At 49.0% G+C, this 27,636-nt stretch overlaps 1 protein-coding gene and 1 pseudogene across 1 annotated transcript; both read right to left on the bottom strand.

The window, feature by feature from the left end:
* Positions 1-4,751: 4,751 nt before the first annotated feature.
* LOC492151 lies at positions 4,752-5,575 on the bottom strand (annotated as a pseudogene).
* A 2,949-nt stretch (positions 5,576-8,524) lies between these two features.
* Positions 8,525-10,136, bottom strand: LOC119868516 (embryonic testis differentiation protein homolog B-like). The gene is made up of 2 exons (XM_038588393.1): positions 10,005-10,136; positions 8,525-9,337 (listed from the first exon to the last, which is right to left on the bottom strand). The coding sequence occupies exon 2, from the start codon at positions 9,284-9,286 to the stop codon at positions 9,098-9,100; it is 189 nt and encodes a 62-aa protein (XP_038444321.1). The 5' UTR covers positions 9,287-9,337; positions 10,005-10,136; the 3' UTR covers positions 8,525-9,097.
* Positions 10,137-27,636: the final 17,500 nt, after the last annotated feature.

The raw sequence follows: 27,636 nt of genomic DNA, 5'->3' as shown, positions 1-27,636 counted from the left end.
AAAAATTAAAAAAAAAAATAAAAAAATCACAAATGCAGTGGAAAATCAGTGGCAAAATGTAAGGACAATGAATTAATATAGTTTCTTTAAGATTTTACTTATTTATTCATGAGAGACACAGAGAGAAAAGCAGAGACACAGGCAGAGGGAGAAGCAGGCTCCATGCAGGGAGCCTGATACGGGAGTTGATCCCAGGACTCCAGGATCACACTCTGAGCCAAAGGCAGACACCCAACTGCTGAGCCACCCAGGCGACCCCCTTAATGTAGTTTCACTTCTATTTTCATATGTAAGCAGTTTAAAAGAAAGTAAAGCAGGATGCATCAGAGATTTCACAAGCCAAGTGGTCCCCATCCTAATAGAGAAAAGACTAGATTTCGGCCAGGAACAAAAGTTTCCGCCACAACAGTGGATTTAGATGCCCATTAGCATCATTGGTGGACCATGTATCACAAAAGATCCAGGCCACAGCCTACTTAGCAAAGTTTAGTTTTCTAATCTTCCATTGCTTTGCCCTGAATTTCTACCTGGATCCCCCGTTAACTATATCTTACTATTTAACCCCCCTACCCCAGGCAGCCCGGGTGGCACAGTGGCTTAGCGCTGCCTTCAGCCCAGGGCCTGATCCTGGAGACCCGGGATCGAGTCCCACGTTGGGCTCCCTGCATGGAGCCTGCTTCTCCCTCTGCCTATGTCTCTGCCTTTCTTGCTCTCTGTGTCTCTCATGAATAAATAAATTAAATATTTTTAAAATAAAAAAATAAAATTAAAAACAAAGAACACCAGGAAATTGTATACTTTTAAAACTGAATTTACAGCTTTGTGTCCTTGGTTATTCAAAGGCAAGAGATAGATTCAAGATTGGCTGGTGTTCATATTTAAAGCCAGTTTATTTTTTTTTTTGTTTTAAAGATGGACAGCTGTTTAACAAACATGAGTTTATTCAAATTATTTCATTTTTTGAAATAAGATTGCAATTCAATAGAAGTAAAAAAACATAAAATCTAATCAAGCAAAAGGCTCATAGAAAAGACAATTTGTTTGGATGCTGAGGTTATGCGAAATTTTATATACTGACATCCACTCACATTGACATCTAGCATTATTAAATACCTCAAAGAACTCCCTTTGAGTGTTCTTTTCAACCAAGAAGAACTCTATTTTAGCCAAGACTTTCACAATCATTTTTCAGCAAAATGTTTTAAACACATTTTAGTGAACTGTGTACTAAATGGATTCCAAGTTTATATTTTATAGCTAAATGATCTGAAGCAAGATATTAAAATTTTTTTTATTTATGATAGTCACAGAGAGAGAGAGGCAAAGACATAGGCAGAGGGAGAAGCAGGCTCCATGCACCGGGAGCCTGATGTGGGATTTGATCCTGGGTCTCCAGGATCGCACCCTGGGCCAAAGGCAGGCGCCAAACCGCTGCACCACCCAGGGATCCCTGAAGCAACATATTTAAAACAGTGTTAACATACAAACACCAATATAATTAGGTTGCTATGAATAATAATATGATATTGCAAAATTACTCTTACAATTCTATAGCAATATACTAATATAGATTGTTAGGATGATATTTGATGTTTTTCAAAGGACACAGTGCTCATTTGAAAAGACTTGTATTTAGTATTACTAGATCAACTAGAACTAAAATGACTTTAAAATACAGGGTTTTTTTAAAAAGATTTTATTTATTCATGAGAGACATAGAGAGGCAGAGACATAGGCAGAGAGAGAAGCAGGTTCCCTTCAGGGATCCCAATGTAGTACTCAATCCCAGGATCCCAGAATCACGACCTTAGCCAAAGGCAGATGCTGAACCACTGAGGCACCCAGGTGCCCCCCAAAACCTGTTTTTTTTTAATTTTTATTTATTTATGATAGTCACAGAGAGAGAGAGAGGCAGAGACACAGGCAGAGGGAGAAGCAGGCTCCATGCACCGGGAGCCCGATGTGGGATTCGATCCCGGGTCTCCAGGATCGCGCCCTGGGCCAAAGGTAGGCGCCAAACCGCTGCGCCACCCCAGTGATCCCAAAACCTGGTTTTGATGATAAAATCATCAAAAGTTTACGTATCTCCTTTCCAGGGCCACAGAGTACCCAGGTCAAACATTATTCCAGGCATGTCGCTGAGGGTGTTTTGAATGCAATTAACATCTCAATTGGGGCAGCCCGGTGGCTCAGCGGTTTGGCGCCACCTTCAGCCCAGGGCCTGGTCCTGGGGACTCGGGATTGAGTCTCATGTCAGGCTCCCTGCGGGGAGCCTGCTTCTCCCTCTGCCTATGTCTCTGCCTCTCTCTGTGTGTCTCTTGTGAATAAATAAATGAATAAAATACTTAAAAACAAAACAAAACAAAACATCTCAATTGGTAGATTGAGTAAAACAAATTGCACCCTAATGTGGGTGGCCCTTCGTTCATCAGTTGAAGACCTGAAGAGAACAAACAATGCTTCCCCTCCTATGAATAAGAAGGAACTCCTCCTGCCTGACTCAGCAAGGACATTGATCTTTTCTGGCCTTCCAACCTAGACTGAAGCATTGGCTTTTCTTGGGTGTTAAGCCTGCCAGCTTTCAGACTGGAACTTTCATCATTGGCTCTCCTGTGTCTCCAGCTTGCTGAATGGAGATCTTGGGACTTCTCAGCCTCCATAATAAAACAAGCCACTTCTTTCTGATAAATTTGTCTCTATCTTCTTATCCTCTATCTGTTTATATGTCCATCCACCCAATGCTAACATCCATCCATCCATCCATCCATCCATCCATCCATCCTATTGGCTCTGTGTCTTCGGGGAACCCTGACTAATACACTTCTAAGAAATGCTAGATCTTGCCTGCAAACTACCAGAAGCTTAAGCAAGAGGCCTCCAACAGATTTCTCCCTCACAGCCTTTTGAAGGAACAACACTGCTCACACATGATCTGACTTCCAGTTTCCAGAACTGGGAGACAATCCATTTCTGTTGTTTAATCCACTGAGTTTGTGGCAAACTAGTAAACCTTCAGACACTACAAATTGCAGAAGAGAATTGAAAAAGCAGCCTGCTAGTTCCCCTTTGTAAAACAATGACTTCTCCAGTTGCAAATTGTTGTAAGGGTTACTACAATCCCTAGGTTAAGGCACTGTTCTCTTCCTTCCACATCTCTGGTTTTGAGTGGTTTTATTTCTTTGTTTTTTTTTCCTTTTATATTCTATTTCCTTCTACCAGTCCTCCATTTCTTCTGTTTTTAGCACTCTCCATTCTGATTCCTCATGCTTCTAATGTGGTTTCATTTAAGCAGTGGCTTTATTTCTTCCTCTTTTTACAGGGGCTTTGCTAGCTCATTGTTATCTGTCTATTTCCTTTTTTATCTTAGTTCTTCTTTAATTTCATTTTTTTCCGTGATTTAAAATTTCTTAATTCTATTAAAAAAGAATATCTCTAATTTTCTCTTACACTACCTGGGAGTAATTCTTTTTCCAGAATTATACTTTCTCTGTCTTTTGTATTTTGTTGTGTTACCTTGCTCTTCTTATTTCTTTGTTTCTTACTTTTTTTTCTAATAACATCAATCCACTATCTCCTTTATTTAAACTTCCGCTTACTACTTAATTTGAATCACAGCAACCCTAACTCAGCCTGATATTGTTTAATAACAGGTTTGGGTGGGGAGGGGATGGGTGTAGAGTATGAACAAAGGGAAGGTCACTGGTAGTTAAAAAGGTAGTTCTTAAGTGGTTCCCACCTCTGATTTTATTCCCTTTTGTTGGAGCTAGAACTTTTTGGGCTCTCTGACCCCCCGTCTTCCTGCCTGTCTTCATGCTTTCTCTCCTTCTTTTTTTTTTTTTCAAAGTGTTTTTTATTTATCTAAGTCATCTCTATACCTAACATGGGGCTCAAACACAACCCGGAGATCAAGAGTTGCAGGCTCCTCCAACTGAGCCAACCAGGTGCCCCCTTCTTTAGTCTAATGAAATCTGCACATTGCATAATATCTGAAAAGACTAGTCGGAGCTCTGCATTATTCCTTTATATGTGGTTTGTAGCTGATTGTATTCCTACCATTACTGTAGATGGAATTTTATTCCCAATATTTTAATTTTTGATTCACAGCTATCACAATGAGGAGTTTTGTTTTTCTTTTTTTCATTTAACATACCGGTTTAAGGGACACCTATGTGATTCAGCAGTTAAGCTCCTGCCTTAGGCCCAGGGCATGATCCTGGAGTCCTGGGATAGAGTCCCACATCTGGCTCTCTGCATGGAGCCTGCTTCTCCCTCTGCCTGTGTCTCTGCCTCTCTCTCTCTCTCTGTGTCTCTCGTGAATAAATAAATAAAACCTTAAAAAAATGCCAGTTTAATTGCAAACATTTTTTAAAATTGTGATGCTTCACCCCCTTTGCTGAAAAACTTGTGCCTTGCCCTGGTCCTCCTGTATTGTGCATTCATGGCTGGCTCCAACAGTCCCTCTACCTGAAAATGTGTTCTTCTGCATCTGAGCCCCAGCAACGGGCAGCCATTTGAGAACTTGAGCAGTGGCCACTGGACAGAAGCTGACCCAACAGAGGGTTTATCTCAGACCCAAGAGGGCCCCCAAATGTCTAACTTCTTCAGAGATAAGGAACTTGTCTCCCCACCATTCCACCAGGGGAAACAAAGGTCTAGAAGAGAGAATGGCTCTCCACCTTTATTGGAGGAAGCCCTGCACTGCCACTGCTTTAAAGACCGCAAGCCCTGCCTCACCTGGGTGCCTGGTGGGCTCAGACCATCTCTAGCTGCCAGGCATACTCAATGACCTGTGTAGCCAGTTCTGTGGAGGGGATGGTGGTACCTTCTGGCTTCTGCTGCTGGCTGACAAAGCTGTAGTAGTTGCTAAGGCCCAGAACCCACCCTCGCTTCTTCGTGCAGTCTGCCTTCTTTTTGGGTGTGTTAAAGAAGAGGATCTGGGTGGCCTCAGTGAAAAGCATTTGCTCATAGGCCTCCTCGATGCACCCAGCAATCTCATCAGAGTGTCAAGCAGGATGTCAGTGAAGAAGGTATAGCTCTCAGCAGGAATGTTGCCTTTGGCCAAGAAAACCCTGTGATAGCTTCTCTCCATCACGTATTGCTGCAGGGACACAGGACGCTTGATGTATATACCTTGGTCTGCATGTCCTTGGCAGGCAGCTGCTCCAACTCTTGTGTGGAACTCAGCCACCCGGTTCTGGGACAGCAGGAAGAGGAAGTTGAGGCCTGAGAGTTGGTGCATGTCGGCTGACTCGGAGAGTTGCTCCTCACAGTTGAAATAGTAGCATTTGAGCTGGGTCATGTAGTGCTGAAAGGAGGGGACGTCCTTGCACAGGATGCTCCACTGAGCCCCAATCTCCAAAATGTTACCAGCCAGAATGAACTGCTGTTTGGTCAGTTGGGTCCCTGTGGTTGACAAGAAGTTGAGCTCCAGCAGAACCAGCTTGAGATGGCCTTAGTTGTTCACTGTGCTTGTAAGACTGGAGCTTTTACGGTTCCACTTGCCCTTAAGTGCTGCCACCCACAGGACTGCATCCGAGGCCACCCAAGGCCAGTGCTCGAGGCACCCTGTGCCCATTCATGGCCGTGGGCATCACCTGCCATGATGTGGTTCACAATGTATTTCTTTTTTATTTATTTATTTATTTATTTTTTCACAATGTATTTCTAATCTCTATTCTACAAAAAAACCACTTGCGATCAAGTTGTGTAGACTTAAAATGCCCATTGCAATCCTGTGGAGAAACAAAGTTTAGAGTTCTAGGCAATAGGACCGAGGGCTTCCATCTGGGTATTTGAGCAACAGACCATGGACCGATCACTCCAAGTCTTAATGCCTTACTTAAGTCTCAGCTTTTTATGCATAACATGTGGCGTTAAGAGGAAATATATTCTAAGATTTCAACAATTCTAAAATGTTATGACAGTAAATGTAATTTCATGATTTCATGAATAATAATTGACTTATTTCAGGGAAAAGAGACACAGGTTTGAAAGATTTGTGTAACTGTTCTATGTCCAGGAAAACGAGCAGGCAAAAGTGTATCGCCTATGTTTGTTTGTTTGTTTGTTTGATTGATTGATGGCCTGCCTCACATTGACCTGTACTCAACTTATTAGAGAAGAGAATAACCAAAGGAACAAAGTGCTTTTTATGGCAATTTTGCTTTCAAAGAAGGTATCTTAGAGTCTGTACTTGATGCTAATAGAACTTTTGTTCCTAGACAGTTGTATGTTTTCCTTTTCAAAAAATTACTTGTTTCTTTATTTTTGAGAGAGAGCTCTCATGAGTGTGGCAGAGGGTGGGGAGGAACAGAGAGAGAGGGAGAGAATTTCAAACAGGCTTTGCACCCAGCACTCAGCTCAAGGCCAGTCTGGATCTCCCAACCTTCCCTCCCTAGATCTTAACCCATGGCCAAACCAAAAGTCGGCCTCTTAACTGACTGAGCCTACTAGGCACCCCCAGATGTATGTCTTTTTTAGAAATATTCCTTACAGACATGCCTGGGTGGCTCAGCGGTTGAGTGTCCACCTTCGGCTCAGGGTGTGATTCCAGGATCTAGGATCGAGTCCTGCATCTGGCTCCTTGCAGGGAGTCTGCTTCTCCCTCTGCCTGTGTGTCTGCCTCTGCCTCTCATGAATAAATAAATACAAATAAATACAATCTTTTTAAAAAGAAAGATTTCTTACAGTTATAAACATATCCATGATGCACAGGCAGTGTGTCCACGTACCCTTCTGCTATAGGGTCTCTGGTAACACTCAGTGCATGGGCATCTTTACAGACTTCAGGGAGCCTCTTCCTCCTCTTTTCTTCCAGCTAGCTCTAACTTGGGGTGGAGGGAAGGGGCAGAGGGCAGCCATTTGAGAAGATCGAAAGAGAGGTGGCCCACCCCTCCCCAGTTTCGTTTTCACATCTTGTTCCTGTTCCTTTCTCCAACCCCAAGAAGACAGAGGAGGGGTGGTCATTATGTTCCCTCTTCCAGAGCCTTTTGGAGTGATGTAGTGTCTTCCCTGGATGTTTGGCAGTGATTCTCCAGACACTGGACAGGGTTACTGTCAAACCCCATAGAGGACTCTTCTTGGAAGAGGGTCTGAAACACTAAACAAACTAAAAGTCGGAGTCTCTCAAGGGAGGATAGCTGTGGATGTGACGAGCCCATGCAAAGGACCCAGGATTGACTTCTGGGGTCAATTTCCTTTTCCTTCCCTCCTTTCCATCGCCCTCTCCCTGTCTGTCTCTTTCTGTCTCTGCCAGCCCCTGCCCTTTTGAATGTTGTATTTGTGCTTCTAATTTATGGAGACACAAAGTGAGCCCTCCACAGGGACACTGAAATGCATTCCCCCAGTAACTTTGTGCGGGAGGGATGTTCCTCTAGTACAATCAGCACACAGTGGAAGCTCTGTAAGGAGGTCTCTCTAACTTCCAAGCCTCCTGCCCTGGCCTCTGCCCCATGAGCGTGGCCTTCAGTGGGTTTACAGTCAAGAGTTGCCACCGCGTGTGTCACTGCCTCCGGTAGGCCTCCACTGAGGATCAGGCACTCCGGGAGATGCGTGGTAGGAGGTGCCAGCGGCTGCCCCAGGGCGGGGACCTGCGTGCACGCTTCCGTGCTCCATGCTGCCCAGCACCAGAAGGCACGTTGCGATGGCCCCCAGCGCGGCTCATCCCGTTGCTCCAGGTGATGACAGTGACACTCGGCCCAAGCGTCCAGGTCTGTGGCACCTCCGTTTGCTATGAGCGGTGCGGGACCCGGGGCAAAAAGGCGCCCTTCCAGGGATCCCAGAGGCCCGGTCAGACTATGAGTGGTCAGGCACGGGGACCAGAGGATGGGATGCAAAGGGCCGGAGTTGTCCCAATTAAGTGACGGACAGGGAGGAGCTGGTACCCTGAGGTGCTGGCAGGCGGGAAGGGAAGTGGTGGGGGGACCATCCCCATCCCCGACTGACAGCGGTGAAGGAGGGGGCAGGGGACAGGCGGTGGCCCCCACCACCCAGGATAGGCATGCCCGCGGCTGCGCTGCTCCCGGCTCTACTCCCGCTTGGGTCCCCGGGCTGCCCCCCACCCCGGGCTGGCTGCTTCCCCATGCCCTGTAGGTCCTTCATCCCGCACCCTGTTCCCCCAGGCATCCTCACGCCCTGCAGCCTCCTGGAGGGGGGGCGGGGGGGGGGCGACTTTCTCTTGTGCCCCTGTCTTGCTGAAAGGAGCTGGGGCCCTCAGTCCGGTATGTTCTCCACTGCCAGCCACCGCCCACCTGGCTTCACCCCACCAGGCCAGAGAAGGGCCATTACCCTTCAGGAGGCCCTGAAGGTGCCATGTTCCCATATTAAAATGCCATGTACTCTGATTTTTTTAAAAATATTTTATTTATTCATGAGAGACACGCAGAGAGAGAGAGGCAGAGACACAGGCAGAGAGAGAAGTAGGTTCCATGCAGGGAGCCTGACACGGGACTCGAACCCGAGTGTCCAGGATCACAACCTGGGCCGAAGACGGTGCTAAACCGCTCAGCCACCCAGGCTGCCCTACTCTGATTTTTTTATATGAAATAGAGCCAACAAAAACATAACGCTGTAGTTTCTAAATGGTATCCTCATGAGGCTCAGAATAAAAAATATGGATATCCTAAACTTCCTACGCTGCGGGAGGCCCATTCTTAAACTTTCACCAGGGTAGCAGCCAGGTTTTCCAGCGAGAAACAGCGGGTGTCTCCTCAAATGCTTAGGAGAGGGGTCTCGGTTCCCGGGGGTCCCCAATTCTGCATCACTGCCCCCTTGATTTTGTTTCAGGTTAAGGGTGGAAGAAATGTGACCTGCACTGTGACCTCACCGCCTTGCAGGCTATGAGAGCTCCTGTGTTCCAGGTTACCGTGGTGAAATCCCCTGTCCCATATTACTAACCTAAAAATGCTGTTTGGGCAATAAAAACATACCAAACCAAATAGAGTGAAAATGCAGCTTTTGTTGTAGTAGCTGAAACAAGGAAGTTGTTTTGTTATTTTAAATCAATTTTTTTTTTGCATTTTCAAAAATTGGGGTAAGCATAAGCAGGTAAGACCCATGCTTTTTTTTTTTAGCAAGGGCCACCTCTACCCTGGTGTGGCTATGTCAGCATCCACAGCCACCTAGACAGATCCACATCACTCTGGTGCCTCCCCAGCTGCCTCTCCAGTAAAAAGTGCAACACGTTCTTGGTGGGCACGGTTTGCTTTGAGCGTCCACTTGTCTTCTCATTTTTTTCATCACTGGTTGTAGATGGGCTGGGTTTGAATTCAGGGTTTTCTTTCTCCATGTCTGGCTAACACCACAAATGGCTTCACAAAAGGAACACAATGGAGTAAACCTGAAAAAGTTGATGAAATTCAGTTGATTCTATGCCCCCCGCAAGGGGCGCTTCCTCCTGCCACTTCCCTGCCACACATACTTTGTTTCCAGCATAGTCCTATGAGATGGTTTTATCTCCCTTATTCCCCACATCAGACAAGAACCATTAGTTAAAGAGAAAAAGGATTTCAAAGAGGAAAAGATCTAAGGCTGGGGAACTAGGTGCTGAAAAATCTGTTTAAGGTCTGGAGGACCAGGGCTATCTGTGAGGCTAATGACCAATTGTGTTTGAAGACTGCACTCACCCCGATACCGGACCACGAACTCCATACTCCTAATACCTCACTGCATTCCCCCAGACTGCCCTCCCCCATTTTGTGCAGTATTTTTTGAATCTGATGCAGTGCTATTGCTGGGAGCAGGTACTTATTGTGTTCTCAATCCTTGACTCAGAAGAGAAATTAAGGCACTTGCTCAAGGCTACACAGACCTGGGACTAGAAGTGAGAAAGCCAATATCTAGGGGCTGTGCCCCTCCTCACTTCTCTACAGAGCATCTCTGGGCCAGTGTGAACAAATGAGAGAGTCCTATAACCTCTCCCCTTCTGGATAGTTGGATTGGGGTTCACCAGGTGGGTTAGTGTGGTAATGGCACAAAACCACATTACATTATATTGGATGGCTTACCTCACAGACTACTCAGGTTTCTGTAGAGGATGGTCTGGAAGAGGACGGGGATGAGAGGGGAAGATCCTTACCTTATATTTTTCTTCCCTGAGCCCTCAGGCCTTATTGGCTAGGCCCCAGAGGTGACTCACAATGACTCTCAGAACCTTGTGCCCGCATGCAAGATCTGAATACTTAACACTATCACTTGCGTTACAGCTGGTTAAGGGCTGAAAACAGTGAGAGGTGCCAGAGGACGGGAAGTTATTATCCTTATTCATGTAACACCTGATGCAGTTGAACTGATGAAAGGTACGCACTCCTTTCCTTGAGAGGCAGGGAAGGCCCACTCACCCCACTTTCCTGCCACCCCCTATAGAACCATGTCAAGACACTCAGATACTGTGTTCAAGGACTAAAAGACAACAAAAGGGAGAAGAACTATGATTAGTGTCCAGTATTATGTTACCTAAAGAAAGTAGCAAAACTGCCTTTCTCTAAAGGGATTTCCTCAGAAAAAACAAAGCCATCACTCAGGAAATGGATCAGGAAAGGTCAGTTGATATAAGTTAAACACATAAAAACTTTAAATTTTGTGTACACTTCTACTAGAAAATATAATAGAAATACAATGTCCAATTCAAATTAGTCACAAGCACTGTGAAACACAACTATAATGAAATAAAAAAAAAAACAGGGAAAATGTACATGAACCTTCTTATGTACTTCATGTTTGGACATTAAAATAATATTTTAAATTATTTTGGGGAGGGAGAAGGAAGCAAGACTAAGCTTTGAAATGATACCAATTCTCCTCTAAATTTCTGATTTCAGTGTAATCCCAATCATAAATCACAACAGGACTTTGAGTATATATTTGGAACTAGAAGAGAAAATGTGAGGAATTATCCAAAGGGGGAGCTTGTCATACTGCCTATTGAAACATACTCTATAGGGTTAGCAGTTGAAACAGGAATTGAGAAACCTGTAGATGGAATAAAATAGAGATTCCAGAAATATTTTCCAATATATGCGGGGATCAAATAAATGATAAAGCTGGCATTTCACAGCAGATGTCAACCTCAAAGCAGTATCTGACTAAATTGGTGTGTGTGTGTGTGTATGTGTGTTTGCATGTCCGTGTGTTTGGATACATGCACACACATGTGTAAGTAGATGGAGGTGCGGAGGGGCTTCTGGGGCACTTGTTATTTCTCCAATAGGTCATTCTCGATTCCATCCACTTTTACAGTTTTTTTTCCCAGTTGTGCTTCTTCCTAAAGCTGTTTGTGGTGTCCCAACTGGTCATGGAGAAAGGGCGCTCTGAAGTGGGTCCCAGCATGCCCACACAGAACACCAAGAAGAAGGCAGATGAATACCTAAAACCCATATTGGCCTCTAAAAACATGCTGAGCTTTTTACTGGGGAGGCAACCGGGGAGGCACAAAAATGATTAAGATCTGATGGAATGGCTTGTGGACACTGACACAAATGATGCCCGTGTGGAGATGGCCTTTGCCAAAATGCCACATGACTTACTCATGCATGATCCTTGGGGATTATAAGAAATCCCAGAAAATGATGTGGATCAACAAATCCTTCCCCTGATGAAACCATTAAAATTGAAGCTGTGCTTTCACTTATTTTGGTTTGGTCTGTTATTTGTTTCCATGATCTATGTACTTCAGACCTCCCTTTGTGCTACCCGGAGGCCACAAACTGGTGGCGGCTTGCAACCGTCCTAGAGGTTTACTAACAGGGCAGCGTCTGAGGGGTTTGGAATTGAGAGGGGCGCTCCTGGGAGAAGCTGAAAAAACTGCTGAGTCCTGGGTGGCTCAGTGGTTTAGCTCTTGCCTTTGGCCCAGGGCGTGATCCTGGAGTCCCGGGATCCAGTCCCGCATTGGGCTCCCTGCATGGAGCCTGCTTCTCCCTCTGCCTATGTCTCTGCCTCTCTCTCTCTCTCTGTCATGAATAAATAAATAAAATCTCTTAAATGAAAAAAATCATTGGGGTTTTGCCCCTGCTTGCTCTACGTGACAGTCACACAGACGCGGGAATGGCAAATCCCACATTCAGATGGTGCTGACATGAGGGACAGATCGTTCACCCTGTTTCAAGTCCTATTCCCTTAGCTGGGAGATGAGTATACACTATTTTCCTATATATTCTATACATTTCTGTATTCTTGATATACTTCCTCAAAAGAGAATAACAAAAGGGGAGAAAATGAGGCAAGCAGAAATGCACAAGAAAGAAAGAATGGTATATTGTCCAAATACTGGTGAGAGGTACCTGGGTGGCTCAGTTGAGCATCAGACTCTTGATTTCTGCACAGGTCAGGATTGCAGGGTTGTGAGATCCAGCCCCACATTGGGCTCCACACTCAGGGCAGAGTCTGCTTGTCCCACTCCCTCTGCACCTCTCCCCCACTCGTGCTCTCTCTTGCTCAAATAAATAAATAAAATCTTTGAAAAACCCAATATTGGTGAAAAATAACTTTGAGTGTGGAAATCTACTTCCAACCAGACATGTGTCAGAGTGAATTAAATGCATTTTTTAAAATTTTGAGAATAGTTAACATACAATATTATATTATTTTCAGGTGTACAACATAGTGATCCAACAATTATATGCATTACTCAATGTTTACGATGATAGAGATACTGTCACCATATAGTTCTTACAGTATTTTTGACTATATACCCTATGTTATACTTTTCCTCCCTGTGACTTATTTGTAGCTGACAGTTTGTACCTCTTAATTCCCTTCACCTATTTTGCCCATCCTTCCCCCTACCTCCTCTCTGGTAACCACCAATTTGTTGTTTGTACTTTTAAGTCTGTTTCTGTTTGCTCACTTTTTTCCAGATTCAACATATAAGTCCACTCATACGGCATTTATCTTTCTCTGTCTGACTTATTTCACTTAGTATGATACCATGTAGGTCTATCCATGCTGTTGCAAATAGCAAGATTTCCTTCTTTTTTGTGGCTAATATTCAAATGTGTGTATCTCACATCTTTATGCATTCATCTATTGATGGACACTTAAGTTTCTTCCATATCTTGGCTATTGTAGATAATGCTACAATAAAAGTAGGGCTATGTATATCTTTTTGAATTAGTGTTTCTGAATTAAATGCATTTTTACTTTATTTTCATAGATTCATTTATTTATTTTAGAGAGAGAGATCTCACAACCCAGAGATCACTATCCAAAGTGAAACCAAGAGTTGGATGCTCAACCAACTGTGCCACCCAGGGTCCCAAATTAAATGCATTTTTAATTTACAATGTGTCCAAGTGTGGCAGACCCTGAGACAAACTTGTCAGTACAAATAGCTTACTTGAAAGGAAATATCAGGCATGCCTGGGTGGCTCAGTCACTTAAGCATCTGCCTTCAGCTCAAGTCATGATCTCATGGTCCTGGGATTGAGCCCCGCATTGGGCTCCCTGCTCAGCACGGAACCTGCTTCTCCCACTGCCTGCCCCTCCCCCTGCTTGTGCTCTCTCTGACAAATAAATAAATAAAATCTTAATAAAAGGAAATACCAAGTAGCACTGGTGGGATGTGGGGAAATGAGACTTGCACGGAAGGCAGCTAATTAAAGTGGGGGATGATCCAGCAAGTTACCATTTTGGCAAGTGTAGTTTATTTGGAGGGGGGCACTGTGGGAGACTGGGTAGAACATATTTCACATCCACCTCAAGGATGGGACGAGGAAGCTGGAGTATGTAGCCACCAAATATCTAACCATTATTAATAAAGTACTAGCTACTTTCAGGATCAGTAAACCTCCGGCACTTCTGACAGCCTTGTGTCATGTCCAGCATGCTCCAAGGGTGAGAAAAATTCCTCAGGCAGAGTCATAGGTGATTATAGTGAGCAGCCTTATAGGTGTAGAGGTGAGAACTGGCTTTCAAGGTCAAGAATCAAAATACATAAGTCAGTGTCATAGTCATTTTTAGTGCTGTCTGCTCCTTATATATGTCAATATTCTACCTACTATGTAAAATTTTCAATGAAATGTAATTACATTTCTTCTCTAGAGCTGATCATATATTACACATTTTTTAAGATTTTATTTATTTATTGGACACAGAAACCGTAGGTAGGCAGAGTGGCAGGCCAAGGGAGAGGGAGAAGCAAGCTCCCTACAGAGCAGGGAGCCCAATGCGGTGCTTGAATCTCTGGATTCAAGACCCTGGGATCATGACCTGAGCCGAAGGCAGACACTTAACTGACTTAGCCAACCAGGCTCCCCAAGCATTACACATTTTTAAAGATTTATTCATTTGAGAGACAGAGGGAGAAAGTGCACAGGCATGGGGGTGGCAGGGGAGGGGAAGAGGGAGAGGAAGAGAATGCTAAGCAGACACCCCACTGAGTGCAGAGCTGGACTTTTACTGCAGGCTCAATCCCATAAGCCCAATATGAAGAGTGGGATGCTTAATTGACAGAGCCACCCAGATATGCTGATCATGTACTAAATGCATAACCAATTGGCATTTATAATTAAATCTGGTTTCAGGAGCCCCAGTACCAGAAATTTTTGAGAGTTTACAGCTGTCTAAGGAATGTTTGCATTGTGGACATTAGAATCTTCTCCTGGCAGAAAGGAGAACAAGACTTCTGTCATCAGTTCTGCCTATAGATATGCATTGCTGGGCAACAGGTCTCCCTGGGATTTCATAAGGATCTTGGGGTGCGGGTGTGAACAGTCATCCAGTCAAGCAGGGCCCTGGCTGCTACCTCTACTGTGCTGCAGGAGGGATTCCTCAGCATGCGGAGGGCAAAGCACCTCCTCTCTGGTCTCCCAGAGCAGGTGAAACTATATTTATTAATGTCCCCATTATTACCATCTTTGTGGTAAGGACCAGGTCACCCTTTAGGCTGCTCCTCCTCCCTGCTGTGCAGAGCCATGACCACACATAGCATCCTCTGAATGTGAGCTTCTTGTCCCAGAGGTTCTCAAAAATTTTGCTCTGGCGGGGGTGACTCCTCTTCATTGCCAACACAGTCACCAGTGGTCACAGAGGGCTTTCGTCAGCTTGATGGAGGTCCAGCTATGAATCTTTGTCATGGTTCACATTAGGCTTTCACTGCCCAGCTCTACTGTTTCTTGTTTTTCTGTTTCGAGTCCCACCAGTCATCAGCTACTGGCAAAATCCCTAAGAGCTATCACAATATCAGGCTGCAGTTTGGGAGCACCATGCAAATGACTGGGGACTCCTAGTGGCTTGGAGGATCCCAGCTACTTGCCCTGTGAATTAACATTAAGAGTTGCTCCATTTATTTATTGATTTTTTTTAAGATTGTGTTTATTTATTTGGCAGAGAGAGAGAGAGAGCACAGGTTGGCAGAGTGGTGGGCAGAGGGAGAAGCAGACTCTCCACTGAGCAGGGAGCCTGATGTGGGGCTCCATCTCAGGACTGGGATCATCACATGAGCCAAGGTCAGATACTTAACTGACTGAGCCATTCAGTTGCCCGGACTTGCTCCCTTTAAAAAAGTTCCAGTACAATCTCTGGATTTACAGTAAGACAGGCTAAGAGAACTTGGAAATAACTTAAATGGGGCATGAACATCTGAGATAAAACACAAGAAAGGATTCTAACCATGACCAGCCCAGCAGCCCACAAAGCAGATTTGGGAAGGGAAAGTATATTTAGAACTCACTGCCAATCTGTTAGGGATCCCCACCACCTTCCATTTGTGTCCTGGGCCTGGGGCTCTGCTCACCACTTTAAAGCTTAGAAAAATAGATGCCAAAGTATTTCAAGGAGTACTAGATCTATGAGATACTAGCAACTCTTCTGTAAGTAAAGTACTCCCTTGACCAGTAAGGCTGGGGAACTAGACAAGGTGTTATATCACCCAAAGGGTGATACACAATGTCCATCAGCATTGGAGTATACAAGAAGCCTTTTATTTAAAAAAAGATTGATTTATTTGAGAGAGAGAGAGAGAGAGGAAGAGAGAGTGAACATGAGTGGAGGAAAGAGAGAGGCAGGCTCCCTTCTGAGCAGCAGAGCCTGAAGCGCAGCTCAATTCCAGAACCATGAGATCATGACCGAGGCAAAACAAAAATGCTTCACCCACTGAGACCCAAAGACACCCTTCCAAAAAGTCCTTTAAAATTTTTATTTATGAAAAAAATTTATTTATGTATTTATATGTTTATTTATTGATTTAGTAATTTATTTATTCAAGAGACACAAATACAGAGAGGCAGAGACACAGAGGAAGAAGCAGGCTCCATGCAGGAAGCCGAATGTGGGACTTGATCCTGGAACCCAGGGATCATGCCCTGAGACAAAGGCAGATGCTCAACCACTGACAAACCAAAGCTACCCAAAGTCTTTTTTATTAAAGATTTTATGTCATTTTACTTTTTCTGCAATTGTCTTTTGTAAAGATTCTATTTATTTACTCATGAGAGATTCAGAGAGAGGCAGAGATACAGGCTGAAGTAGAAGCACGTACCCTGGGAGAGACTCATGCGGGACATGATCCAGGACCTCAAGATCACATCCTGAGCCAAAGGCAGACGCTCAAGCACTAAGCCACCCAGATAACTCCTTTTAAAAATGTTTAGTTGCTTTTAAGTCATCTTTACTCTGAACCAGGGGCAGAAACTCACCCCTTGAGATCAAGGGTAACATACTATTCCACTATTATTTTTAAATTTTGAATATTTTATTTATTTATTCATGAGACACATAAAGACATGTAAACACAGACAGAGACATAGGCAGAGGGAGAAGAATGGTTCATGCAAAAAGCCCAAAGTGGTACTAAATCCCGGGACTCCAAGATAACTATCTAAGTGAAAGGCAGTAGCTCATATGCTGAGCAAAACAGGCATAACCTATTTTATTTTTAAAAATATATTACTAATTTAATCATGAGACACAAAGAGAGGTCTTTTTTAATCTTACAAGGTTTGGCCAATAGGAATTGCAAAAAAGTATACTTCCAATCAAGGATAGTGGCATGAGAAAGGCCTGGCTCTACTCACCCGCACCCTGCCCTGCCCGTCCACCCCTTGGACACAGTCCCCGATCTTCCCTGGCCTCTGGCAACCACAAATGTTTCCGATCTCCTTTTTTTTTTTTTTTTTTTTTTTTTTTTGTTAACGTAGCCTCTGTGCCCGATACAGAATCCAGTGCAGGATCTGAACCCACAACCCTGAGATCAAGAGTCAGGCGCTCAACCCAATGAGTACCCAGGTGCTCCACTCTGTTCTCCCCTCACATCATTTTGTCATTTCAAGAATGTTTTCTACATGCAATCCTATGGTCTGTAGCCTTTGGAGATGGGCTTCTTCACCCCCACCCAGCACAATTCCCTGGAGATTTCTCCAAGTCATTCTGTGTAACCAACCACATTTGTTTCTTTGTATGGCTGTATAGGTATACCGCAGGGGTGTTGCAACAGTCATCCAGTGAAGGGCCGCTGGGTTGTTTCGAGCTGTTGGCTACTACAAAGAGCCTGGTATGAACATGTACTTGTAATTTTTAAAACAAGAGTTACATTGGTTTGAGAGAGAGAGAGAGAGGGAGAGAGAGAGGGAGAGACAGAAAGCCTGAGAGTGAGAACACAGGGAGGATGAGCTGCAAACAGAGGGAGAGGGAGAAGCAGGGAGCCCGATGCGGGGCTCGAACCCAGGACGCTGGGATCATGACCTGAGCTGAAGGCAGGCGCTTCAGCGACCGAGCCACCCAGGCGCCCCCTGGCGCCGTGTACTCGTAAGTGTTATTTTTAGGATCGATGCTTTATGAGTTCATTCTGACATCTCCTTAATTCTGGAGTTAGTATCACTTGACTGTTGTCGTCCAAGTGGAGGATTTCCTGGTTCTTCGTACGAAGGATGAATTTCCATCGTGTCCTAGCCATTTCGGATAGTACGGGAGGACACACCGGGCTCTCTTTCCACTTGGTATTTGAGCAAGCAGTCGTCCTGTGGAGGTTTGGCCTGCAGGTGCTGGCCTAGTGTTGTGGGCTGTGGTTGCAAGGACAAGATGATTTTCCAAGTCCGCGTGGCGCTGTTTCTCAATTATCTGTTTTACAGACATCTGTTCAAGCTACGCGCGTGCGGCTGGCAGCCGGGACCCGGAGACCAAGGGTTGCCTGAGCCAGCCTTTGGGGGGCGGGGGGCGCTGGGGCCTTGGCGGTGCTCCTTTGGTCGCCTGGGTTTATGCTGCTGCTGGGACTTCCACTTGTCCCTGCGGATCTTGCTGGAGGAAATGGAAGAGATCTCCCCAGGCCAGGCTACCTTAGGATTCTCGGTGGGGCAAAGGATTCCAGTGCCTTCGGGGCAAGCAACCGTTTCCAGTGTTGGGAACTTTGGGAGGCAGGATGCCCTCTACCAGTGGAAGAAGGGGACCATTCTGGGCCAAACGCTTGGAGCCTGATTCGCCGCGTCGCGTCGGTGCCTGCGGGCAGCAGGGCGTCTCGGGGTGGGGTGGAGGAGGGCATTTTCTGGCCCAGCTGGGAAGGACAGGGTTGCTGGGCCAGGCGCTTTGTTGTGCCGCGATCCCCCTTGCTGGAGTCCCATGGTTTGGGCGTGTCCTTGTCGGAGGGGGGGATCTCAGGCTAGGTGGAAAACGAGAGTGCTTCCCAGGCGGGATGCCCCTTGTGGTGACGTGTCCTTTGCATGTGACCCAGTGACAAGGTGTCTCCGTGTCAGGAGGGGAACCTCGGACGTTGGTGGGGAGTGGAGTCCTCTTGGAGCTTGGCGGAGGGCCGACTGGACCATAGGAGGCTTGGAGCACCGCAGCCCAGCGGGGAAGGGACCTGTTATTCCTTTACTGTGTCCCCATCATTTCAGGTATGGTTACCCCTCCTCCCCCCGACAGTTGCCTTCTCTTAGGAGACTTGAGTCCTACGGGGCAGGGCCCAGGGGTTGGGGAAGGCACACCACGTGCTACTAATCTGCGGGATGCTACCCAGTAGGGACGCTGTTGTCCTGGGCATTTCTCTCATCTCCATCATTATCTGTCCCCTGACTTCTCTCTTGCCCCCTCAGGGGGGCCTCGCGGGACAAGATGATGGAACCGGGTGGTGTGCAAGGTGCTGCTGTGTCCCCCCATCACAAACACACCCCCCGCCCGCCGGTGCCCCTCCTCCTTGCTGCCTGCTCCTCTCCTTGGGGCCCTTGCTGCTACGTGCACCTTCTCTTCAGACGGTGCTCGCAGCAGGACCTGGATGTCATGTGGCCTTGTCTGGGATCAGGTCACCCTCCGCCAAGGGGCCTAGTAGCCTTGGACTCAAGCCTCATCTGACAGAGCTGGAGGAAGGGGAGCTGCACCTTGGTGGATGTCCTAGGGCAGAAGGAATAGCGACTGGGGACCCCCTGGCCCCCATACACACACTCAGACTCCATCTCAGATACGGCGCCTGCTCCGAGGTATTGACTCCTAAAACCTCAGGGCACTTCTTCTTCTGGATTGGATTCTCTGAGCTGTCTCTTCTCCGCTCGTATCTTTAGCCCGTTCTCCAGTGACTCCCATTTCAGGGGACCCGGCCCCGTGTTCCGGCTCATCCGTTGTCACGGGTCTAAAACATACAGCAAGGAGGGTCTGCGTGCCCAGGCGTTTCCATCAAGCGTGACTTAGAGGTTTGGAGATGTGGAACCAAGGGCTCTATCCAAAAGAGCAGGTTGTCTTCATAAAGTACGAGACGTCCATGCGACGAAATATTTCACAGAAAATTGTTAAAATGCCCATAAGATATGACAAAAAGCTAGCGGCTAGACTGTGGTGGGAGGGCTAGAATGGGCGCTGCGCACTTAAAAGATTCTCCCTTTGTAAAAAGCTTATTCGCCTCTGAGTCCTCTCTGCACTGAACGAGGGGCTCATGCTCACACCCCTGAGTTCAAGGGTCACACTCTATTCCTTTCTTAAAAACGATTGCATTGATTGATTTATGAGAGACAGAGAGAGGGGCGCCTGGGTGGCTCAGCGGTTGAGCATCTCCTTTGGCTCAGGCCGTGAACCCCGAGTCGTGGGACAGAGCCCCGCATCAGGTCCCCTGCTCAGTGGGAGCCTGCTTCTCACTCTCCCTCTGTTGCTCCCTCTGCTTCGGCGCTCTGTCTCTCTCTGCCAAATAAAGAAGATCTTAAAAAATATAAAACCGCAGGATGCATCAGAGTCTGAGCTTCACACCAGCGCGCTTTGGGCTAGCGGTCCTAGCCTGCTGGGAAGAAGTCAACGACGTAGGAGCTCATCCCGAGAAGCCAGCCACAGACAAACGCAGAAAGGGGCAACCGCAGTGGTTACCAGAGGCCACACTCACCTCCCTCACCTTGCTTCCTTTCTCCCAAAGCCATAAAGCTGCAGGTCCTGACCTCTTCCGTAGTTAGCAGAAGCTGATGAAAGCCACGGACTCACTTCCCAGAAATACACAGCGCGCGCGCGCACACACACACACACACACATCCCATGTCAAAGGTTTACAAAATGTCCATGAACATCCAAGGGCCCTCTATGACTGTGCTGCCCCATACGATAGTGCACGTCCCGTGTGGCAGTTTCAGTTGAATTAATCTGAAAGATTCACTTTCTCATTCCCACTGGCCACATTTCAAGTGCTCTAGAGACAGAATTTCAGGAAGTCCTATGGGACAGCTCGGCTCTGAAACTCCACAGGCCTAAGGCTAAGGACCCCACCCCTTAAGCGAAGCCCTATCCATCTGGTGGCTTGTAACCCCACTGCCACTCTACTGTTGGCCGTCTTCTGTTTCTGTATATAGGCGGGCCGACGCACAAGTGGGGGCAGCGTATGCATAGGCCGGGTCCCCCAGCCCTCACCCAAAGCTCATGCCCGGAGTCCAGAGGAGGGGCCTGAGGCTTGTGGCTCAGGAGCACTGAATGACGCGTCCCAGGTCACACAGAATATGCCAGAGGGTTATGGCGACCGGGCTAGAGTGGATAGCCCTTGCAATGCTCACGTGTAGCAACATCCAAAGGTTCTTAGTGCAACGTCTGGGGCCAGGCTGGTGGACACAGGGGTGGTCACGCGCACGTCAGCACAGGTCTCCAGAACTGTACCGGCCCCCACCCGCGCCCCCCACATGCTCTCCCTCTCTTTGCTCACAGCCCTGGGGTCCCCGGCCTCGTCCCTGGAGGCCATGAAACAGAAAACGACTCAGGACTCTTCCTGCCCAGTCTTGGAAGACAGCGCTGTTCCCACCCCATCCCTGGGCAAGTTTCTTTTGCACAAGGAATGATTTCTTCCCTTGAGGGAGGGCGGGTGGCAGAGGGAGAGGGAGGGAGAGACTGACAAGCGCGGGAGATCCTGACCTCAGGACCCTGAGTTGAGGGCCTGAGCTGACCCCCAGGATCCCAAGCTCAAGCAACTGAGCCGCTCAGGCCCCGCCCGCCGCCGCGCCTCTGCCCCCCCTCCCCCCACCTCGGGGAAGGTATCTGCAAGGACGCCCAGGGTCTCTCCTTGAACCTTCAGTTTCCCCAGGTTTCCCGCGGCGGCGCATGCAGCTGCACGGAAGCCACGGGCAGCAGGCCGGCCTGGCCCAGAGGAAGCGCTCCTGCAGGGGGATTGCTCGCGAGCACCCATTCCTTGAGAGCGTGCGCGGTCGCCCGCCCTCAGCCCCGAGCCTTCCTCGCGGCTCCGAGGCATCCAGGAAGCGGGCCGCTTGGGCTGTGGACATACGTGCCCTGACCGTGCTGGGCCTCAGAGCTGGCAGCCCTCCCCACACGGGCCCCAACCCTCCAGCACGACCACCAGGGAGGGCCCAGATGGTCCGGCCGTCCCTCCATGCGCTCTCCCGCAGGGCAGCCTCACTGCATGCACCGCGGCTTCTCCCCAAAGCCGCCTGAGCGAGCCCGCGCTCACTCGGCCCCGGGATAAGAAGGCTGCGTGCAAAGCGGGCACGCACTCGGGGAAAAGCGAGGGCCACGCGTCTCGGGAACGTCCAAAATCCGGTTACCAGGCAGCTGCCGGGGCGCCGGGGCGGGTGCGGGTGCGGGTGCGGGTGCGGGTGCGGGTGCGGGCGCGCTCCCCACCAGGATGACCCAGGGCCCCGCCGGGCGCTCCTCGCCCCAGACAACCTGGGCAAGGCCCGGCCTGGGGCGCAGGGAGCGGCGGCAGGGAGTCCGGCGGGCGGGACAGGGGCGGGCCGCGCGTGTCCTTCGTCCACGCACCCGCCGCCCATCTTCCGTCCACGCGCCCGCCCTCTGGCCACGCGCCCCCCACGTGTCGCTCGTCCTCGTCCTCGCGCCCGCCGCCCGTGCTCGTCCACGCGCCCATCATTCTTCCACGCGCCTGTCCTCTGTCCCCGCGCCCCCGCGTGTCCTTTGTCCCCGCGCTCGCCACGCGTCCTTCGTCCACGCGCCCATCGTTCCTCTACGTGCCAGTCCTCCGTCCTCGCGCGCGCCCCGGGTCCTTGGTCCAGGCACGCGCGCGGGGAGCCGCGCCTCCCGCGTCCCAGAGACCCACGCGCCCTCCGGTGGCTCAGACAGGTACTGCGTCGGGGCGCACCACTTTCCCAGGCCGGCAGTGCCCGCCCTGCGGACTCCAGCTCCTGGGCAGGCCCTGAGCCTCCCGCCCCGCCGCCAGGGCCCCAGACGAGGCTGGGCCCCAGACGACGCTGACGTGGGTCGGGCCTCCTGCCGCTTCGGAAGCGTCCCCGTTTCCGGTCTGAAGCGCTTCCAGAGCCCAGGGGCTGCCTGGGTGGCACATCCCCCGTTTTTGATCCTAGCGAGGGCTTCTCTGCCGTCCAGTCGAGAGGAACCGGAGCGGTGGGGACCCCCTCGGGCTCTTCCGCCCAGGTCGCTGATTCTCAAACGTCTCAGTGCAGGGAGAATTTCCTGGGAGGCCCTGCACGGAACACTGCACGTCTCTGGGGCCCCCCTTCCCGACACCCCGACACCCTGACGCACCGCATCTCGCAGGAGCTGGACAGTTGGCACTTTCAGAAGCTCTCCTGGGCTGATGCCTCTGACCTTGGTCTGGCGGGTCCCAGTGGCCTTGAGCTACCTTCCTACTTTCTTCCCTTGGACACCTGAGCTTCCACCTGGCTAGCCCGGTGCTCTCCTCTCCGCCCTGGGCCGCCAGCAGAGGGCTCGTGGGGGCTGGGGTTGGCCTCGCCGCCCCGCCTCTTGTCTTCCAATTGGTCCCTGGCGGGCGGGGCGGGGCGGGGCGGGGCGGGGCTGGGCCAGTCCCCGCCCCGCGGCTGGGGTCCCATTTTTTCCCTCCTGGCTGAGCTGGCGCCAGGCAGAGGCTGTCACTGAGGCCAAGTGGTGCACACGTTGGTCCGCAGCTCAGCTGGAGCCCTTGGTGTTCGGACGCCAGACTTTAGGGCTGCTGCCACTTCCCTGGTGGGAGCAGGGCCTAGTGGTGCGTGGGTCCCGGACAGAGAGGAGACAGCCGCCCGCGATGGGGCCTCCCAAGGCCGCGCAGAATCGGGTCGAGGGGGCGGGAGCCCCACTCCCCGAAGCCACACAGGCCGCGGCCCCTCCGGGCTGTGACTGGGAGCCCGGGGCACGGCGGTCGTGCACCTGCTTTTTAAGGTGTGGCGCCCGCCAGCCCGCCCCGGGCACGGGCTCCTTGGTCGGCGGCGGTCGCGCCTGCTTTCGGGGTCACGAGGGCTCGGAACCTGACCCTGGCGTCTGGCCCGTGCTCCCAGGAGCCAAAGGCCTCCTGACTGTGACAGCCCGGGAGTTCCTGCACCTGCCGCCAGGAGCTGCCCCCAGCCCAGCCCAGCCGAGCTGAGACCAGCTGGAGGGCGCAGCCTGGTGGCCTCCTACCTGCCCCTGTGGATCGTGCCGCTGGGCCCCAGGAAACCGTCAGGCGGCTCCTGGAGCTTTGCCAGCGGTCGGTGGCTTCGGCCCGAGATGCGCACCCTGGAACGGGTCCTAGGTCCCTTGGTGTCCGTGCAGCTCCTGGCCCTCCTGGCCCAGGAGATCCACAGCCGCGTGCAGAAGCTGCTTCTGCAGAGCTGCGAGGAAGCTGTTCCTGTCCTAGGGCAGAAGGAGTAGCAACCGGGGACCCCCTCGCCCTCATTCACACTGAGACTCCACCTCAGATATGGCGCCTGCTCTAAGGTATTGACTCCTAAAACCTCAGGGCACTTGTTCTTCCGAATTCTCTGAGCTGTCTCTTCTCCGTTCATATCTTTAGACCGTTCTCCAGTGACTCCCCTTTCAGGGGACCCGGCCCAGTGTTCCAGCTCATCCGTTGTCACGGGTCTAAAACATACAGCAAGGAGGGTCTGTGTGCCCAGGTGTTTCCATCAAGCGTGACTTAGAGGTTTGGAGATGTGGAACCAAGGGCTCTATCCAAAAGAGCCGGTTGTTTTCATAAAGTGCGAGACATCCATGCGATGAACTATTTCATAGAAAGTTTTTAAAATGTCCATAAGATATGACAGAAAGCTAGTGGCTGGACTGTGGTGGGAGGGCTAGAATGGGCGCTGCGCACTTAAAAGGTGCTCCCTTTGTAAAAAGCTTATTTGCCTGAGTCCTCTCTGCACTGAACGAGGGGCTCATGCTCACACCCCCGAGTTCAAGGGTCACACTCTATTCCTTTCCTAAAAAGGATTGCATTGATTGATTCATGAGAGACACAGAGAGAGGGGCGCCTGGGTGGCTCAGCGGTTGAGCATCTCCTTTGGCTCAGGCCGTGAACCCCGAGTCGTGGGACAGAGCCCCGCATCAGGTCCCCTGCTCAGTGGGAGCCTGCTTCTCCCTCTCCCTCTGTTGCTCCCTCTGCTTCTGCGCTCTGTCTCTCTCTGCCAAATAAAGAAGATCTTAAAAAATATAAAACCGCAGGATGCATCAGAGTCTGAGCTTCACACCAGTGCGCTTTGGGCTAGCGGTCCTAGCCTGCTGGGAAGAAGTCAACGACGTAGGAGCTCATCCCGCGACGCCAGCCACAGGCAAACGCAGAAAGGGGCAACTGCAGTGGTTACCAGAGGCCACACTCACCTCCCTCACCTTGCTTCCTTTCTCCCAAAGCCACAAAGCTGCAGGTCCTGACCTCTTCCCTAGTTAGCAGAAGTTGATGAAAGCCATGGACTCACTTCGCAGAAATACACCCCATACGCACGCACGCACACACACACACACACACACACACAGGCACACACAGACACAGACACGCCACACGCACACACATCCCACGACAAAATTTTACAGAATGTTGAAGAACATCCAAGAACCCCCTACGACTGTGCTGCCCCATACGATAGTGCATGTCCCATGTGCCAGTTTTAGTTTAATTAATTCGAAAGATTTAGTTTCTCATTCACACTAACCACATTTCAAGTGCTCTAGAGACATTATTGCAGCAAGTGCTTTAGGAGAGCTCGGCTTTGAAATTCCACAGGCATAAGGTTAATGACCCCACCCCTTAAGTGAAGCCCTATCCATCTGGTGGCATGTAACCCCCCTGCCAGTCTACTATGTGCTGTCTTTTGCCCCTGTACAGTTGTGAGGACTGTGCATGAGTTAGCATTTGTATATGCATAAAGTGTTTATGGAAAATTCCGTTTTCAGTGGCCAGCATTAGGGAATAGTGTGGTAGGGAAAGCAGGGTCCAGAGTAAGGGAGAGATTTGAAGCTGCTATGTTGGTAGCTTTTCAGATGGAGAAATAGGCCATGAACAAAAGAATCCAAGTGGATTTCACAAGCAGGAAAGTTGGCTGGGGAGATTCTCCCTAGACCCTGCAGAAGGAAGATATTCCTGTTGACACCTTGATTTTTAATCAGGTCAGAGTGATCGTGGACTTCAAAGCTACAAAACTGTAAGATAATCAGTGGTTGTTTGAAGCCACCAAGTTTGGATAAATTGTTACAGCAGCAAAATGATACTAATATAAATGAAAAATGAAGCAAGAGGATACCCTGAGATATTTTTACTTTTCAGTACATACCCTTCTTTAAGAGAAAAATGAAACAAATTCCTCAAGTTTAAGAGCTAAGTGATGACCTTACACAAATAATTTTAATCGAGGCTTTGGAGCCTAGTAGGAGAGAGGGCTATGAGTGGATGGGGCTCCAGTCTCACTCAAGCTGCTACAGCTGAAGGATTTTCACTATTATCTGTCATTTATATCAGGCTTTGATGGCTGAATTAATCCAAGTTTCTAGGAAAAGGGAGGGAGGAAAGGAGGGAGGTAGGGAGGGAGAGAATTGGAGAAACCTACTGTTGCGTGTCTTTGCTTACTCTCACCCAGAACACCCACAACACTTTCTAAAACCAGATACAGTGCGGTTTTCCCCTAGCAAGTAACTCTGTCTGGAACCAGCTGGGTATCATACAATTTAACTCAATTCTGACAGCATCAACCCAGAGATGGCCTTATATCTCATGTGTTTAGGGCTTATTCCTATAGGACTGCTCCAGTCCCATTTCAGATACTAATAGCAAGTCCAGTAAATCACCTGTGCTTCTGACCAATGGCTTATAATTTGGGTATTCCAAAGACCCCTCTCCTTGGGTTTGACTAATGTGTTAGAGTGGCTCATAGAGCAAAGGGCCAGGTCTGGGAGACTCCTGCACACAGGGGCTTCTGTCCCTGTGGAGTAGGGGTGTGTCACCCTCTCAGTATGCGGATGTGCTCACGAACCCGGAAGCTTCCCAAACCTGCTGGTGTTTGGGTTTTAGGGCGGCTTCATCACATAGGCATGATCCATCAGTAAGTCCATTTTCCAGCTTTTCTCCCTTCTCTTGATGTGGGTGGAGCTGAAAATTCCAAACGTCTAAGCTTGGCTTGGTCTTTCTGGAGATCAGCCCCCATCCAGGAGGCCAACCAGAGTCACCACATTAGAAGCAAAGATACTACTAGTGCTCAGGAACTTCAAGAGCCCTGAGTCAGGGACTGGAGACAAAGACCAAGTATTTTTTCTTATTATAAATCACAATATCAGAGAAAGAGAGAGAGAGATTTATCATAAGGAAGTGGCTTATATGATCACGGAGGTGTATAAGTCCTAAGATCTGCGAGTCGGCAAGGTGGAGACCGAGAAGTGCTGACGGTTTACTTCTAGTGCATGTACAAAGGCCTGAGAAGCAAGAGAGCCAAGGATAGAGTTCTCATCCAAAGGCCGGCAGGCATGAGGCACAGGAAGAGCAGCTCTTTCAATCTGAGTCTGAAGGTAGAAGAAAAGACAATGTCCCAGCTCAAGATACAGATGCAGTGAAACGCTGGGACACCTGCACCCCGATGTTTATGGCCGCAATGTCCACAATAGCCAAACTGTGGAAGGAGCCTCGGTGTCCATTGAAAGATAAATGGGGAAAGAATATGTGGTCTATGTATACAATGGAATATTACTCAGCCATTAGAAATGACAAATACTCACCATTTGCTTCAACGTGGATGGAACTGGAGGGTATTATGCTGAGTGAAATAAGTCAATCGGAGAAGGACAAACATGATATGGTTTCTTTCATTTGGGGAATATAAAAAATAGTGAAAGGGAATAAAGGGGAAAGGAGACAAAATGAGTGGGAAATATCAGAAAGAGAGACAGAACATGAGAGACTCCTAACTGGGAAAGGAACAAGGGGTGGTAGAAAGGGAGGTGGGTGGGCGGTGGGGGTGACTGGGTGACGGGCACTGAGGGGGCACTTGATGGGATGTGCCCTGGGTGTTATGCTATATGTTGGCAAATTGAACTCCAATA

Source organism: Canis lupus, chromosome X (assembly GCF_011100685.1).
Source record: "Canis lupus familiaris isolate Mischka breed German Shepherd chromosome X, alternate assembly UU_Cfam_GSD_1.0, whole genome shotgun sequence".
Lineage (NCBI taxonomy): Eukaryota > Metazoa > Chordata > Mammalia > Carnivora > Canidae > Canis > Canis lupus.
The sequence above is the reverse complement of the archived record's forward strand: the minus strand, read 5'-3'. Positions and strand labels throughout refer to the sequence as shown.